The sequence below is a fragment of the Cydia splendana genome, chromosome 9 (genome assembly GCF_910591565.1).
Source record: "Cydia splendana chromosome 9, ilCydSple1.2, whole genome shotgun sequence".
NCBI lineage: Eukaryota > Metazoa > Arthropoda > Insecta > Lepidoptera > Tortricidae > Cydia > Cydia splendana.
The window spans coordinates 7331957-7348738 of NC_085968.1; the positions used below are offsets into that span (position 1 = coordinate 7331957).

General features: G+C 51.7%; 1 protein-coding gene across 1 annotated transcript in view; it reads right to left on the reverse strand.

Annotated features, from left to right (window-relative positions):
• Positions 1-332: 332 nt before the first annotated feature.
• The window catches only part of LOC134793466 (kelch-like ECH-associated protein 1B), a 34627-nt gene continuing 18177 nt past the window's right edge, over positions 333-16782 (reverse strand). The window contains exons 7-13 of the mRNA XM_063765043.1: positions 16200-16361; positions 13131-13322; positions 10222-10353; positions 9738-9817; positions 8997-9202; positions 8508-8684; positions 333-1556 (exon numbers count right to left, since the gene is read on the reverse strand). Of these exons, the coding sequence (XP_063621113.1) occupies positions 1285-1556; positions 8508-8684; positions 8997-9202; positions 9738-9817; positions 10222-10353; positions 13131-13322; positions 16200-16361 (1221 nt within the window). The 3' untranslated portion in view covers positions 333-1284. The remainder of the gene's footprint in view (positions 1557-8507; positions 8685-8996; positions 9203-9737; positions 9818-10221; positions 10354-13130; positions 13323-16199; positions 16362-16782) is intronic.

Below are 16782 nucleotides of genomic sequence, written 5' to 3' on the forward strand. Positions count from 1 at the left end.
AAAAGTTTTTTTCAATGAAAAATAAAAAAAATCATCAGGGACTTTTTGAATAGCAAGGATAAGGCCAGGATTGATGTTTTGTATGAAAACCGCATTACTTATTAGCTTGTTATCATAATACGGAGCCCAGATTTTTACAAATTGTGTAATAACAAAAAACTTAAGTCGCCTGTTAGAAAGAACTCGTTTACGACTCGTATTGTCAGAAGAAGCATGGACCGTGATAACATTTTTTCCACTCGCTTTTTTAATGATTGTAAGGGTGGAGCGGAGGTCGAAAGGGGTACCAATTATTGATTTAGAAAATAAAAATAAAGTGCTTAATTTAGTAATTCAATCTTTTATTCCCATAACAGTCTTTGCTTTTCTTACAAAGAGCCCTTAAAAATAATATACATATTTACATTATCACATTGAACATATAAATATATCGAACTGTCCACATTCACTTATAACAACAGTAGGTACAGTTTGTAATATTTGACTATAAACATTTTTTATAGTTCAAATTCGACTTGTATTCATTGTCATTGTCACGCATTAGGTCGCAGAACTCGCAGATAATGAATGCACATAAATATACGGTAAATTACGTCTAGAGTCAGACCAAGCTAACTCGGCAGCGATTTTGATAACACAGACTGTCAGTGTTATTTTAAACGTCAATTTCATAGTTTGTGCTATCAAAATCGTTGCCAAGTTTTGTTTTGACTCTTATGTCATTAGATTGGAAATATCACGAACTGTTAAATATCGAATTGCTTCCAAAGTCATTTCTTATACTTTTTTTATCGCCGACTACAAAACTTAGGCTTGGTCTTAAATGAACGCATTACGTTATGGACAGCGTACAGCATCACATTTTATGGAAATGTTGTGTTCTCTCACACAATTTGACGCTGTATGTAGCGTACGGTGTCATCCGGAGACCAAAAAATTACATAAAATTCGCATATGTAATTTCTATCATTATAATAGGTATAAATTGGATGGCAATTTCCTGTACACATCTTTTTCAAGTTCTCAACCACACCACACATAGTAACATATACGTAATAGTCCGAGAAATTTCGTTTCATCCGATCAAGGTTCTGATCCGTAAGATTTCTCGCGGCACTCACTGCACTGATACGCACCTTTCAAACGGGGCCGTCTTTATGGCAGTCTTTCTCACTCTTAACTTGGGATTTGAAATTGTGCTATTTTAAGCCACGGTACCTTTAGTTCACCGAGTGCAAATAGCTCGTTAGCTGCCTCGCGCGTCTAGTCCCATATTCACTGGTGCTATAAGCATCCCCTACAGTTATTATTGGATAAAGTTCCTATGATGTTATTGGCCATGGGTATGTCTTGCGAGCTGGCGGCGGGCTGCGCTGGGCGTGCGGGGGTGGCGGGGGTGGCGGGGTCGGGCGGGTCGGCGGCGGCCACGCGCGGGTGGCACACGGCCGACGCGTGCCCGGAGCGCAGCGACGTGAGCGGCGTGCCCGGCGACCACGTGTCCGTGCTCGGGTCGTACACTTCCACGATGTCGAGGAACGATGTGCCGTCGTAACCGCCTGGAAACGAGTAGCGTCCAATCATTAAGATAGATGCTGCTTGTAATATAGACTATGATTATTATAGTTAGATAGAAAATCAAATTTACAATGACATGACTATCATGAAATAGAGACAACCATGGTCATTAATGTTACTCCTAGAAACCTTAAAACTAAGACGTTGTTTTAGTAGTGATAGTACCTAGTAGAAATCTTGAAAAGTCGATCTTACCACGAAATCTGACCGATTAGCGCCTTATGGTAGGGGAGCCCACGATGCTAAATCGGGATTTACTCGAGCGTCATAGAGACCTATTGGGTTGCAAAGCTTAGATGATAAAAAGAAAAAAATGTCATAAATATATACCTTTCATCGGTGGGGGGAGCGGCTATAGATTTTCAAAAATGTAAAAAAACACTTGCATGGACATACTCGAGCGGGTCAGATATTGATATCATCCATGTCCTACGTATTAAAAAATGTACGTATGTTAATCTGATTGTTTCCATGATGGGGGTGGTCGTACGTAAGGGTTGAAAATGAAGAAAAAAATTTTATCGAGCGCGTCAGATTTTTAAAGAGATGTTAAGTAAACCTAAAAAAAGCTATTATATATTAATCTGACGATTTGGATGAGACGCAAACTCGCGGCCATTATTAGAATGTGCAAAAAAATTCGCCATTTTGAAATACTCAAGCGCGTCAGATTAAGATATATATGGTTCATCTTTATGCCCTAGACCTGCTGTCTCATAATCTGACGATTATCTGGAGGGATTCGCTTAATCTGACAATTTTTTTAAAATCATTGAACTTAGATAAGAATCACTGAAATAGCATGCAAATAAAAAAGTGTATGTTTTTTTTATGTAGAATACTTGTATTTATAAGAACATTATTATTAAAAATTATTTTTTTTGAGCGTTTTTTTTTTAATTTACATCTTCATCGGTGGAATCATCTTCCTCCTCTGGCTCAATTTCATCCTAGTTATCGTCCCATAGAAAATTTGAAATTCGCGCCTTTTTCTATTGACAAGATTTGCTTACTCGACTTTTCACTTCCTTAAAACTGCACACATACACGTTTATGGAATGGGGAGGGAAATATCAGAATGGAAATTGTATAACAAGTCCATTTATACACAACTTTCAATTGCTTCTCGTAAAAAAAAAATCGTACTTGGAACCTAAAATACTCTAGTGCAGAAACGTATCATTTTCTGCACCCCTTTTAGAACAACAAGGACCCTCTTTCAGAGCATGAGAAATGAAAAATATTTATTCTGTTCAAGTGGAGTAACAGGCTGTCAGGTGATAAAATATAAAAATAGTACGCAAATCGCCGGATGAGTACGCGAGTATACAAGACCATAAAATAGTACGCAATGCGTACTGCGTACTATTTGCGTGCCCATCTGGCAACTCTGGTCCAGAGTGGGGACGGAGTGAGAGAGTAATGGATAGAGAAAGAGTGAGAGAGGAATAGAAACGCGGAGAGGGGAATACAGGCATCACGTAGCTGCACGCATTCAACTTTACCGATGAATTTTTGTTACTTCGGCTTGGGGAAATCATCAGATTATATATTTTTCGGATTCCTTGAATTAAACCCTTAAAAAAAAAAACAAAATTTGCCACGCTCGAAAATGTCGAGATGACGTTTTTTTTTTACAACTTTGTAGCCCTTCCCCTTCTTTACGTCACTCTCAAGTCTCAAATTGTCAGATTAGTGGAATATACACGTTTTAGCATGTAACTAACTCACCCTACCTTAATCTGACGCGCTCGAGAATTTCAGATGATCAATTTTTTTTTACTAATCTGATCCTTTATCCTTGATGGGCGGCCATATATATGGGGCTCATATTTGGTGGAAGTACTTAACCGGGTACAAAGTATCCCCCTGTATATTAATCTGCCGCGCTCGAGTAAATCCCGAAATCCCCTCTTGGGCTCCCCTACTATTAAGACAATTCACATCAAACTATTGGAGTAGGGCGCTATTTAATATGGAATGTAACTACGATAGAAGGTTCAACTTCCATCGACTCGTGTTTGAAGTAATGATACATTCGATGTAGAGTGACTCACCCATGGCGTAGAGCCGGTTGTCTAGCGCGGTGAGCGACAGCGCGGAGCGCGCGAGGCGCACGGGCGCGGCGGGCTCCCACGCGTCGCGCTCCGTGTCGTAGCGCTCCACCGACGCCAGCTGCGCAGACCCGTCGTAGCCGCCCACCACGTAGATGTACTGCCCCAGCGCCGCCACGCCTGCACACAGTGACTCACCCATGGCGTAGAGCCGGTTGTCTAGCGCGGTGAGCGACAGCGCGGAGCGCGCGAGGCGCACGGGCGCGGCGGGCTCCCACGCGTCGCGCTCCGTGTCGTAGCGCTCCACCGACGCCAGCTGCGCAGACCCGTCGTAGCCGCCCACCACGTAGATGTACTGCCCCAGCGCCGCCACGCCTGCACACAGTGACTCACCCATGGCGTAGAGCCGGTTGTCTAGCGCGGTGAGCGACAGCGCGGAGCGCGCGAGGCGCACGGGCGCGGCGGGCTCCCACGCGTCGCGCTCCGTGTCGTAGCGCTCCACCGACGCCAGCTGCGCAGACCCGTCGTAGCCGCCCACCACGTAGATGTACTGCCCCAGCGCCGCCACGCCTGCACACAGTGACTCACCCATGGCGTAGAGCCGGTTGTCTAGCGCGGTGAGCGACAGCGCGGAGCGCGCGAGGCGCACGGGCGCGGCGGGCTCCCACGCGTCGCGCTCCGTGTCGTAGCGCTCCACCGACGCCAGCTGCGCAGACCCGTCGTAGCCGCCCACCACGTAGATGTACTGCCCCAGCGCCGCCACGCCTGCACACAGTGACTCACCCATGGCGTAGAGCCGGTTGTCTAGCGCGGTGAGCGACAGCGCGGAGCGCGCGAGGCGCACGGGCGCGGCGGGCTCCCACGCGTCGCGCTCCGTGTCGTAGCGCTCCACCGACGCCAGCTGCGCAGACCCGTCGTAGCCGCCCACCACGTAGATGTACTGCCCCAGCGCCGCCACGCCTGCACACAGTGACTCACCCATGGCGTAGAGCCGGTTGTCTAGCGCGGTGAGCGACAGCGCGGAGCGCGCGAGGCGCACGGGCGCGGCGGGCTCCCACGCGTCGCGCTCCGTGTCGTAGCGCTCCACCGACGCCAGCTGCGCAGACCCGTCGTAGCCGCCCACCACGTAGATGTACTGCCCCAGCGCCGCCACGCCTGCACACAGTGACTCACCCATGGCGTAGAGCCGGTTGTCTAGCGCGGTGAGCGACAGCGCGGAGCGCGCGAGGCGCACGGGCGCGGCGGGCTCCCACGCGTCGCGCTCCGTGTCGTAGCGCTCCACCGACGCCAGCTGCGCAGACCCGTCGTAGCCGCCCACCACGTAGATGTACTGCCCCAGCGCCGCCACGCCTGCACACAGTGACTCACCCATGGCGTAGAGCCGGTTGTCTAGCGCGGTGAGCGACAGCGCGGAGCGCGCGAGGCGCACGGGCGCGGCGGGCTCCCACGCGTCGCGCTCCGTGTCGTAGCGCTCCACCGACGCCAGCTGCGCAGACCCGTCGTAGCCGCCCACCACGTAGATGTACTGCCCCAGCGCCGCCACGCCTGCACACAGTGACTCACCCATGGCGTAGAGCCGGTTGTCTAGCGCGGTGAGCGACAGCGCGGAGCGCGCGAGGCGCACGGGCGCGGCGGGCTCCCACGCGTCGCGCTCCGTGTCGTAGCGCTCCACCGACGCCAGCTGCGCAGACCCGTCGTAGCCGCCCACCACGTAGATGTACTGCCCCAGCGCCGCCACGCCTGCACACAGTGACTCACCCATGGCGTAGAGCCGGTTGTCTAGCGCGGTGAGCGACAGCGCGGAGCGCGCGAGGCGCACGGGCGCGGCGGGCTCCCACGCGTCGCGCTCCGTGTCGTAGCGCTCCACCGACGCCAGCTGCGCAGACCCGTCGTAGCCGCCCACCACGTAGATGTACTGCCCCAGCGCCGCCACGCCTGCACACAGTGACTCACCCATGGCGTAGAGCCGGTTGTCTAGCGCGGTGAGCGACAGCGCGGAGCGCGCGAGGCGCACGGGCGCGGCGGGCTCCCACGCGTCGCGCTCCGTGTCGTAGCGCTCCACCGACGCCAGCTGCGCAGACCCGTCGTAGCCGCCCACCACGTAGATGTACTGCCCCAGCGCCGCCACGCCTGCACACAGTGACTCACCCATGGCGTAGAGCCGGTTGTCTAGCGCGGTGAGCGACAGCGCGGAGCGCGCGAGGCGCACGGGCGCGGCGGGCTCCCACGCGTCGCGCTCCGTGTCGTAGCGCTCCACCGACACCAGCTGCGCAGACCCGTCGTAGCCGCCCACCACGTAGATGTACTGCCCCAGCGCCGCCACGCCTGCACACAGTGACTCACCCATGGCGTAGAGCCGGTTGTCTAGCGCGGTGAGCGACAGCGCGGAGCGCGCGAGGCGCACGGGCGCGGCGGGCTCCCACGCGTCGCGCTCCGTGTCGTAGCGCTCCACCGACGCCAGCTGCGCAGACCCGTCGTAGCCGCCCACCACGTAGATGTACTGCCCCAGCGCCGCCACGCCTGCACACAGTGACTCACCCATGGCGTAGAGCCGGTTGTCTAGCGCGGTGAGCGACAGCGCGGAGCGCGCGAGGCGCACGGGCGCGGCGGGCTCCCACGCGTCGCGCTCCGTGTCGTAGCGCTCCACCGACTCCAGCTGCGCAGACCCGTCGTAGCCGCCCACCACGTAGATGTACTGCCCCAGCGCCGCCACGCCTGCACACAGTGACTCACCCATGGCGTAGAGCCGGTTGTCTAGCGCGGTGAGCGACAGCGCGGAGCGCGCGAGGCGCACGGGCGCGGCGGGCTCCCACGCGTCGCGCTCCGTGTCGTAGCGCTCCACCGACGCCAGCTGCGCAGACCCGTCGTAGCCGCCCACCACGTAGATGTACTGCCCCAGCGCCGCCACGCCTGCACACAGTGACTCACCCATGGCGTAGAGCCGGTTGTCTAGCGCGGTGAGCGACAGCGCGGAGCGCGCGAGGCGCACGGGCGCGGCGGGCTCCCACGCGTCGCGCTCCGTGTCGTAGCGCTCCACCGACGCCAGCTGCGCAGACCCGTCGTAGCCGCCCACCACGTAGATGTACTGCCCCAGCGCCGCCACGCCTGCACACAGTGACTCACCCATGGCGTAGAGCCGGTTGTCTAGCGCGGTGAGCGACAGCGCGGAGCGCGCGAGGCGCACGGGCGCGGCGGGCTCCCACGCGTCGCGCTCCGTGTCGTAGCGCTCCACCGACGCCAGCTGCGCAGACCCGTCGTAGCCGCCCACCACGTAGATGTACTGCCCCAGCGCCGCCACGCCTGCACACAGTGACTCACCCATGGCGTAGAGCCGGTTGTCTAGCGCGGTGAGCGACAGCGCGGAGCGCGCGAGGCGCACGGGCGCGGCGGGCTCCCACGCGTCGCGCTCCGTGTCGTAGCGCTCCACCGACGCCAGCTGCGCAGACCCGTCGTAGCCGCCCACCACGTAGATGTACTGCCCCAGCGCCGCCACGCCTGCACACAGTGACTCACCCATGGCGTAGAGCCGGTTGTCTAGCGCGGTGAGCGACAGCGCGGAGCGCGCGAGGCGCACGGGCGCGGCGGGCTCCCACGCGTCGCGCTCCGTGTCGTAGCGCTCCACCGACGCCAGCTGCGCAGACCCGTCGTAGCCGCCCACCACGTAGATGTACTGCCCCAGCGCCGCCACGCCTGCACACAGTGACTCACCCATGGCGTAGAGCCGGTTGTCTAGCGCGGTGAGCGACAGCGCGGAGCGCGCGAGGCGCACGGGCGCGGCGGGCTCCCACGCGTCGCGCTCCGTGTCGTAGCGCTCCACCGACGCCAGCTGCGCAGACCCGTCGTAGCCGCCCACCACGTAGATGTACTGCCCCAGCGCCGCCACGCCTGCACACAGTGACTCACCCATGGCGTAGAGCCGGTTGTCTAGCGCGGTGAGCGACAGCGCGGAGCGCGCGAGGCGCACGGGCGCGGCGGGCTCCCACGCGTCGCGCTCCGTGTCGTAGCGCTCCACCGACGCCAGCTGCGCAGACCCGTCGTAGCCGCCCACCACGTAGATGTACTGCCCCAGCGCCGCCACGCCTGCACACAGTGACTCACCCATGGCGTAGAGCCGGTTGTCTAGCGCGGTGAGCGACAGCGCGGAGCGCGCGAGGCGCACGGGCGCGGCGGGCTCCCACGCGTCGCGCTCCGTGTCGTAGCGCTCCACCGACGCCAGCTGCGCAGACCCGTCGTAGCCGCCCACCACGTAGATGTACTGCCCCAGCGCCGCCACGCCTGCACACAGTGACTCACCCATGGCGTAGAGCCGGTTGTCTAGCGCGGTGAGCGACAGCGCGGAGCGCGCGAGCCGCACGGGCGCGGCGGGCTCCCACGCGTCGCGCTCCGTGTCGTAGCGCTCCACCGACGCCAGCTGCGCAGACCCGTCGTAGCCGCCCACCACGTAGATGTACTGCCCCAGCGCCGCCACGCCTGCACACAGTGACTCACCCATGGCGTAGAGCCGGTTGTCTAGCGCGGTGAGCGACAGCGCGGAGCGCGCGAGGCGCACGGGCGCGGCGGGCTCCCACGCGTCGCGCTCCGTGTCGTAGCGCTCCACCGACGCCAGCTGCGCAGACCCGTCGTAGCCGCCCACCACGTAGATGTACTGCCCCAGCGCCGCCACGCCTGCACACAGTGACTCACCCATGGCGTAGAGCCGGTTGTCTAGCGCGGTGAGCGACAGCGCGGAGCGCGCGAGGCGCACGGGCGCGGCGGGCTCCCACGCGTCGCGCTCCGTGTCGTAGCGCTCCACCGACGCCAGCTGCGCAGACCCGTCGTAGCCGCCCACCACGTAGATGTACTGCCCCAGCGCCGCCACGCCTGCACACAGTGACTCACCCATGGCGTAGAGCCGGTTGTCTAGCGCGGTGAGCGACAGCGCGGAGCGCGCGAGGCGCACGGGCGCGGCGGGCTCCCACGCGTCGCGCTCCGTGTCGTAGCGCTCCACCGACGCCAGCTGCGCAGACCCGTCGTAGCCGCCCACCACGTAGATGTACTGCCCCAGCGCCGCCACGCCTGCGGACAGTTACTATACTCAGAATGTGCAATTGTGCACTAAACGGACACTATTGAATTATAAAGCGTTTACAAAGAGCCAGCGGTCACCACACATATATAGTCATATACTAATGAAATGTGATACGGTCCTAAGTTGGTCGAAATAATAGTACATTACGATACAAGTGCAAAAAATAGGAAATTCGAATTACCTTTTCGCTTTATTTATAAATTGCACGAGTACAGATCGTAAATGACCGAGAGTTGTCTCATATTCTCCCCCAAAATTGTCCTATTAAACTCATAACCCAAAATACCTCCCAGACTTACCGGCGCCGCTCCTCGCCTGCTGCATGGGCGCGATCTCGGACCAGCGGTTGTTCTCGGGGTGGTAGCACTCGGCCGTGGCCACGCGGCGGGCGCCGTCGAAGCCGCCGACGGCGTACAGCAGGCGGTTCACCACGGCCACGCCCACCCCGAGCCGCGCGCACGCCATCGGCGCCACCCAGGACCACACGTCTTTCTCGGGGTCGTAGCTGGAACGCAAACACTAACCAATTGAAAAGTCTGTTAGCTAAATCATAGACAAGAATCCTCCAAACGGCGGCTCTAGCTTAGAGTAATTATTTCATGAATCCGATGCTGCCAAAAATACAGGGGTGCGGGGGACGAGGTGAGCGAGTCACACAAAGACACTTTGGCTCGAAAATGGAGTAAAACTACCATATATTTGTGGCAGGGGTAGCGCTACTATGCTCAGTCTGGAGGATGTCTTGTCTGTGGCTAAAATGGTTTGTCTCTTTCAGGAAGCAATTCACGGTGAGATTGCGCTGCTTGCTGCTTGCCTGTAGCAACCGGCCTGCGCAGTTATCACATATTTTTTAACACATTCAGTGCCGAAAACCCGACTATCGGGTATTTTATGATTTCGTTCCCAGGCCGGACGACCCGATAGTCGGGATCGTGGTACTACTGCTTTATATAACGAAATTGTTGTGGCCTGGCGCGGACGTCTTGTTTGGCTGGGTGGCAATGAATATGTTAAAGTAACTTTTTTATTCTTTGACTTACCATTCTACAGACTTGTGATACTCCGAACCCGCCGATCCCCCGACCGCGTACAATAGTCCGTCCATTACCGCTACTCCCACCTAAAAGGAATTATGATAAAAGATCAAACTTTGTTTGAAAAAATTTGAATAAAGATCTGTATATTTGAAAGGACCATTAACCCTTAAATATATGGCAAACTGTTCAAAAATCACAATAGAATGTCTGTCTTACTCGTCATTGAACAGAGAAACATATCTGAAGTGCGACATGAGGTCGTTAAACCGTATCTTTCTTTCTTTATTCATCTGTCAGTATAACAGTTAATTTTTTATAAAAATTCATAATCATATCATATTTCATCACGCATGTCAAAATCGGTGCAGAGTTAGCTTAGACGGACTCTAGCACAGTTAGCTGACCATTCTGAAACCTTATTACAACGACATTGTGATCTACTATTGTTCAGTTAAACATTTTGCTAGTAAATACAGTGTGTATTTACCCTGTGCCTGGGCGTGGACATGGGGCTGCAGGGCCGCCAGTGCTCGTTGGCGGGGTTGTACACGTCCACCCAGTCGCTGTCGTACGAGGACCCCGGTGACGTGTTCCGGCCGCCTACCGCGTAGAACAGACCCTGAAACAAAAATTTTTGAAGTGAAAACTTCTTTAGCGGCGCTGTGCACTTTTAGAGGTGGGGAAAAAATGATAAACTCGAGACAGCGTAACGCGTAAGGCGTCTCTCCTCTCTTTCTACCGCACGGCGAAAATGTATGCCTGAGCCTGCTGTTTCGTGTAGGCGGCGCAGGGCGCTTGCGTGACTTATGTTATGTGTGACGGACAATGTCATTGTTTTTTATTTAAATGCCATCTAGTGAGTTTCCCTCAAACTGGTATTAATATATCGGTAGTACCAGTAGTACTCACTAGTGCTTAGGGGTTTCAAGTAATGCGACGATACAACGCTAGATGGCGTTAACCTCAATTATACATAGTGCTGCAGACATTTTGCACTATATGGCCCTGTTATTAATATTTTGAGTTACAATGTCGTTGCGTTTTCAATTCTGCTTTTCGCTTTTCACTTCTCCCGGAGTGCAACCCGTTATTTTTTTTTAAGTTACACTTAATTATGACCTCGTAATATTTTTTGAAAATTTACCGAGCAGCAAATTACGAGACATAACATGACATATAACACTTTAAACTCTCGCGTTTTGTACACATATTTAATTACACAAACGGGTCTACCGCGATATAATTTCATAGTTTTTACCTTTAATTCCGACATTTCCGAAGTTAACATAACATGACATGACCCGACCCGATATGACCCAAAACAACAATAAGATTGCTTCGAAAAAAAAAACCCTTTATGCAAACCTCGATTTAGTATCAGTTTAGTATTAGTTTAGTGTCAGAAGTATTACCTTGAGAAAGGCCGCGCCGAGCCCCGAGCGCGGCACGGTGAGGCGCGGCAACGTGGTCCAGCATCCGTCGTCCAGGTTAAATGCCTCGCAAACCTCGATGTAGTATCAGTGTCAGAAGTATTACCTTGAGAAAGGCCGCGCCGACCCCCGAGCGCGGCACGGTGAGGCGCGGCAACGTGGTCCAGCATCCGTCGTCCAGGTTAAATGCCTCGCAAACCTCGATGTAGTATCAGTGTCAGAAGTATTACCTTGAGAAAGGCCGCGCCGAGCCCCGAGCGCGGCACGGTGAGCCGCGGCAACGTGGTCCAGCATCCGTCGTCCAGGTTAAATGCCTCGCAAACCTCGATGTAGTATCAGTGTCAGAAGTATTACCTTGAGAAAGGCCGCGCCGAGCCCCGAGCGCGGCACGGTGAGGCGCGGCAACGTGGTCCAGCATCCGTCGTCCAGGTTAAATGCCTCGCAAACCTCGATGTAGTATCAGTGTCAGAAGTATTACCTTGAGAAAGGCCGCGCCGAGCCCCGAGCGCGGCACGGTGAGCCGCGGCAACGTGGTCCAGCATCCGTCGTCCAGGTTAAATGCCTCGCAAACCTCGATGTAGTATCAGTGTCAGAAGTATTACCTTGAGAAAGGCCGCGCCGAGCCCCGAGCGCGGCACGGTGAGCCGCGGCAACGTGGTCCAGCATCCGTCGTCCAGGTTAAATGCCTCGCAAACCTCGATGTAGTATCAGTGTCAGAAGTATTACCTTGAGAAAGGCCGCGCCGAGCCCCGAGCGCGGCACGGTGAGCCGCGGCAACGTGGTCCAGCATCCGTCGTCCAGGTTAAATGCCTCGCAAACCTCGATGTAGTATCAGTGTCAGAAGTATTACCTTGAGAAAGGCCGCGCCGAGCCCCGAGCGCGGCACGGTGAGCCGCGGCAACGTGGTCCAGCATCCGTCGTCCAGGTTAAATGCCTCGCAAACCTCGATGTAGTATCAGTGTCAGAAGTATTACCTTGAGAAAGGCCGCGCCGAGCCCCGAGCGCGGCACGGTGAGCCGCGGCAACGTGGTCCAGCATCCGTCGTCCAGGTTAAATGCCTCGCAAACCTCGATGTAGTATCAGTGTCAGAAGTATTACCTTGAGAAAGGCCGCGCCGAGCCCCGAGCGCGGCACGGTGAGGCGCGGCAACGTGGTCCAGCATCCGTCGTCCAGGTTAAATGCCTCGCAAACCTCGATGTAGTATCAGTGTCAGAAGTATTACCTTGAGAAAGGCCGCGCCGAGCCCCGAGCGCGGCACGGTGAGCCGCGGCAACGTGGTCCAGCATCCGTCGTCCAGGTTAAATGCCTCGCAAACCTCGATGTAGTATCAGTGTCAGAAGTATTACCTTGAGAAAGGCCGCGCCGAGCCCCGAGCGCGGCACGGTGAGCCGCGGCAACGTGGTCCAGCATCCGTCGTCCAGGTTAAATGCCTCGCAAACCTCGATGTAGTATCAGTGTCAGAAGTATTACCTTGAGAAAGGCCGCGCCGAGCCCCGAGCGCGGCACGGTGAGCCGCGGCAACGTGGTCCAGCAGCCGTCGTCCAGGTTAAATGCCTCGCAAACCTCGATGTAGTATCAGTGTCAGAAGTATTACCTTGAGAAAGGCCGCGCCGAGCCCCGAGCGCGGCACGGTGAGCCGCGGCAACGTGGTCCAGCATCCGTCGTCCAGGTTAAATGCCTCGCAAACCTCGATGTAGTATCAGTGTCAGAAGTATTACCTTGAGAAAGGCCGCGCCGAGCCCCGAGCGCGGCACGGTGAGCCGCGGCAACGTGGTCCAGCATCCGTCGTCCAGGTTAAATGCCTCGCAAACCTCGATGTAGTATCAGTGTCAGAAGTATTACCTTGAGAAAGGCCGCGCCGAGCCCCGAGCGCGGCACGGTGAGCCGCGGCAACGTGGTCCAGCATCCGTCGTCCAGGTTAAATGCCTCGCAAACCTCGATGTAGTATCAGTGTCAGAAGTATTACCTTGAGAAAGGCCGCGCCGAGCCCCGAGCGCGGCACGGTGAGCCGCGGCAACGTGGTCCAGCAGCCGTCGTCCAGGTTAAATGCCTCGAACACGTCGATGGAGTGCCGGTAGTAGCCCCCGGCGACGTAGATGATGCGCGGCGTGTTCGGCCGCCGCTCCTTTACCACTGGCTTCTTGTGTAATGTCAGATCCTGGAAATATATTATACGAGTGAAAAAAGTCCGTACTGCTTATATAGCTCATATACTTTATCAAAACGGTGTAATGCTCACAATCTTCGAATTTACTCATGCGACGACATTCTGATTACTAAAACTAGTAATGATTACTAGTAGTAGGAATCATTATACACAAGAGGTTAAAATACAAATCACAAGAAAAAGACGCACAAAAGCTCAGAGGGATCTCTCTTACAAGTAACCGTTGAGTATATGAGTGGAAAACTCTAGTTAGACAAACTTTAGGTACAATTATATTTTAAAAATAATATAACCTTGATTACTTAAATATGTACGTCGAACAAGTAAATTAACCACCTAAATAACATTATATAATAAAATACTTAAATATAGTAGGTATCTATGTATGTAGGCAATCAACAGACGCCCCTTTTATGCATTTAAAACACAAGTGTAATTGGTATCAACGACGTTCTTGTAAATAAATAATGTACCTATCCGTCCGTAGCAGCTTAGTAAAAGCTTCGATGGACAAATGACCTTAGCTAAACTTACCAAAATACAATGTTAAATAATTCAAATCATCACCTACCTTTAATTCTTCTAAAACGATATCACTAATATCATCGGCCGCCATAGTTTTTGACTTGATACTAATTCAAGAATTATCAATTTATCATCAAATTTAATTTATCATCGAAGTAAATATTCAACTTTAATTTGATCTGTCACGTTTTAGTTAAATAAGCATTATTTTAGTTTAATTAAATTACACATGTTCACCTTAATGTATTCTGAAGATATGATTAATAATATTAGAACTACTATTCATTCGTGAAACACGATGTCTGTAAATTGGTTGCACTGTCCAAGTAAATTTTCGCGATTTCTAATCTAACAACAAAACCTTATCTAAACTCAAACACCACCGCTGGCCGATAACTTGATCGTAAGTTTAAACACTTATAATACCTTTACACCGTTCCAACACTTTCTGACTAAAAAATCTGCGCTAGAAAACATGCAGAGTCATGTTAATTGATGTCAAAGTTCTCATTATCTATTTCAACACATTTTCATCACGTTGGCACCATATCCTTAATTTTTTGAATAATTATCGTACTGTAAAGCAAACATGACTGTGATAATGATAACAGTGGCGACACCCTGATATGTAAGAAATGAAACTAATAACTTTACAAAGGCAAGTTACCTATCATCAAAGTTATCTTTTGAAGTTCAAGTTTGACGTTAAAAATAACACATGCACTGCCTGTGCTGTCAAAATCGTTGCAGACTTAACTTGGTCTAACTCTAGCTCAGTTGGTAGAGCGGTGGGTCCGTGTGCGACCACTTCTTATCTCTCTGGAGGTTAGAATGATGTATTATAAAATTTTCCTTTTTTAAAAATAATTATGAACATTACAAAACGTAGCACACACACTTTCTCTAAAATATCATGTACTGACTAAGACTGAAACGTATTGATAAACACCCGACAGACATACGAAATAATTTTTGCCCAAACTGAAAAAGTTTTGCTCGGCTAATAGCTTTTTATTTGTGTCTAATACAAAACTAGACAAGCCAGCCAGGTTTAGCCAGCCAATATATTGAACCATTTGTACTAGACGCAGCAAGTGCTCGTTCAATGTCATGTCATGGGGCCTGCCGTCTACAACAACCTCCCTGACAGCATCACCAGCGCCCAAAATTGATGCATTTTTAAATGTCGCCTCAAACGCTGGGTTGTTGAGCCCCGTTTTACGATTATAATGAATACATACATTTCCACGAAAAGGATGTTAATTAATCTATATTTGTATGCCGGGATATCGGGAGGCCGAACAGGCGTGTCTGAAGGCGTGTTCGACATATTGATGTCGTGTGGGCGTGCACGTGCAGGATTTTACGAAATAATAATCTCACGGTACAATCAAAACACTGTATTTCTTATTTGAATTGTTCAACAACAAACATATTAACGGATTAGAACAATAAATTACGATTAAGAGCCAATGGGTTTGTAAGCGACCATTCCGTGCGGGGCGCTGTCAACGAATGACGTCCCGCGCCGCCATGACACTTACAACTCCATTCGGGATTACCCGTTCTTAAAATAAATCAACTTGTCAATGTCAAACATAATCACAACTACCCGATAAATTTAACAATTTAAAAGAATCGGATCGCATCAAATCGAACTAAATAAATCGCGCGCCGTTATGTATAATATTATTAATAATATGTTATTTCATATTGATTTGTATATTTTTACGACATATGTAAATATGTTCTATAATTTATAACGTGTAAATTGGTTTTACTAATAAATAACTTATGACTTACAACCGTATAAGTGTCAAGCATCTAACACCGCTCGGTCGGTCGCGCTCTCGTTCTCAGTGGTAGGTTGTAGGACTTGTAGGCTACAACAGTAAATATCTATCTCATTGATCCATTATTGAATGTACAAATTCAACCAAACCAACAGGATAAACATTCCAAAGTCCATAAAAAGTAGTTATGGATTGCTATCGTGACGTCATAGGAATAAATGCGGTAGGATAAAGACAACATTATTGCTTGGTCATTTATCCGTTAGTAATTCATCACTTGTAACTGGTTTAAGATGATATCGATTATCATTTATTTGCGTCTTTTATTGTTTTCTTTTTTTAATCAAGGTCGAACATTATAATATAATTTTTTGTTTAAAAGTATTCAGTTCCAGACTGGTCCCACTTTTGTCGAAATCCAGTTCTCCTACAGCTACGAGTTCTTAACTCCTAAACAAGACATTGGTCAATTCAAAAAAATCTGAAACGGACAGAAATATGGTTGCTGCGCCATCTTCGCCAAGTTTCCCGCGTTTATCCTAATTATTACCTGAAATATCCTCGCAAGGTACTCCCGACAGGCGGGCACTTTCTGCAGCACAGAGCACGAGCTCATCTGCTCCTTGAGGAAGCTAGGTGTGAGGTACTGGCAGCGCACCGCCTGGAGGATGTGTTCCATGCGCGGGTGTCGCCGGTCTTCGTCGTGTTTCACCTGGAACGTGAGGCATGACCTTACGGATCGGACTTTTTCTTAAGGACTTATTTTGTACTTACACTTTATTGCGAGCACTAGGACAATTTGGACAATTGAATGAGTTTTGTAATTTAATAAAAGGTTGTTACGCTTCTCGGGGCAGATTTATTAGATTCGATATTCAGAACAAAATAAACATGGTTCTTTGAAGACAATGATATAACTGGACAATTCGTTTACCATAAAATATATGGCTACCTATCTAAATCGGATGTCGTACTTGGGAACTCGATATTTTATTCGATTTTGCCTTTATATCTCTTCTTCAATAAATAACTCTTTGCTTACTCGTATATGTATTCCCCACCTATACCTAACTTCTTACGCGGTGTCTGCTCATGCTATTATTATGAAGATACGATTACGACTCCGCATGTTT